This window comes from Otolemur garnettii, unplaced genomic scaffold (genome assembly GCF_000181295.1).
Source record: "Otolemur garnettii isolate 467f Iridium unplaced genomic scaffold, OtoGar3 scaffold00007, whole genome shotgun sequence".
NCBI classification, from domain to species: Eukaryota; Metazoa; Chordata; class Mammalia; order Primates; family Galagidae; genus Otolemur; species Otolemur garnettii.
In genome coordinates, this window is record NW_003852402.1 from 6449687 (window position 1) to 6450950 (window position 1264).

At 38.6% G+C, this 1264-nt stretch overlaps 1 protein-coding gene across 1 annotated transcript in view; it reads right to left on the bottom strand.

The window, feature by feature from the left end:
* Positions 1 to 7: 7 nt before the first annotated feature.
* LOC100954869 (heat shock protein HSP 90-alpha-like) overlaps positions 8 to 1264 on the bottom strand; it is a 2902-nt gene continuing 1645 nt past the window's right edge. Inside the window, 1 exon segment of the mRNA XM_012801123.2 lies at positions 8 to 1264. This exon segment is cut by the window's right edge and continues 15 nt beyond it. Within this exon segment, the coding sequence (XP_012656577.1) occupies positions 386 to 1264 (879 nt within the window). The 3' untranslated portion in view covers positions 8 to 385.

Below are 1264 nucleotides of genomic sequence, written 5' to 3' on the forward strand. Positions count from 1 at the left end.
TAAACAAATCTTTTTTTCTTCTTCTAAACATCAAGTTATATTGTGAATACTCTATGACAGAAAGATTTGGTCTACCAAGGAATCTGGTTTGATAGCTAAACACTCTAGGCCACAACATTAACATAGGTTACACACATCTTACAGCACTTTACCTCAATCTCTTAAAATAAGTCAATGTGAACGAGAAAAGCATTACTAGCTATGCTTCAGTGCCTAAAGTATCACAGTATCACACTTAAGATGTAGAAAGAAATCTTATCTTTCCTTTAAAGTATATCATGCCATATAGAATTTTTAAACATTAAAAACAAAAAAATACTTGAAAATGTATTATCAGAGGGAATGAAGTATTGAACATGTATACAAGTAATTTGTCAGGGAAAGCTTAATCTACCTCTTCCATGTGCGATGTGTCATCATCTCCTTCAAGAGGTGGCATCTCTTCAGTTATAGCAGCATTGGTATCATCAGCAGTAGGATCATCTTCATCAATACCCAGACCAAGTTTGATCATCCTGTAGATCCTGTTAGCATGTGTCTGGGGATCTTCCAGACTGAAGCCAGAAGACAGGAGTGCAGTTTCATAGAGCAAGATGACCAAATCCTTCACTGACTTGTCGTTCTTGTCAGCCTCTGCCTTTTGCCTTAAGGTCTTGATGATGGAATGGTCAGGATTTATCTCCAAGTGTTTCTTTGCTGCCATGTAACCCATTGTTGAGTTGTCTCTCAGGGCTTGAGCTTTCATGATTCTTTCCATGTTTGCTGTCCAACCATATGTACTTGTGACAATACAGCACGGGGATGTCACCAATCGGTTTGACACAACGACCTTTTCAACTTTTTTCTCCAAGATATCTTTCATGATTTTGCAGAGGTTTTCAAACTTTGTTTTTTTCTCTTTCTGGTTCTTTTTCTCCTCTTCATCTTCTGGAAGTTCCAAGCCCTCTTTGGTGACTGACACTGAAGTTTTCCCCTCAAGTTCTTTCAGCTATTGGACACAGTACTCATCAATCGGCTCGATCATATATATCACTTCTAAGCCATGCTTCCGCAGACGTTCCACAAAGGCTGAGTTAGCTACCTGGTCCTTGGTCTCACCTGTGATGTAGTAGATATATTTCTGGTTTTCCTTCATTCTGGTGCAGTAGTCCTTGAGAGAAACCATCTTATCACCTGAAGCAGAAGTAGAGTATCGCAATAGCTCTGAAAGCTTCTTCCGATTTTGAGAATCTTCATGTATTCCAAGCTTTATATTTTTAGAGAA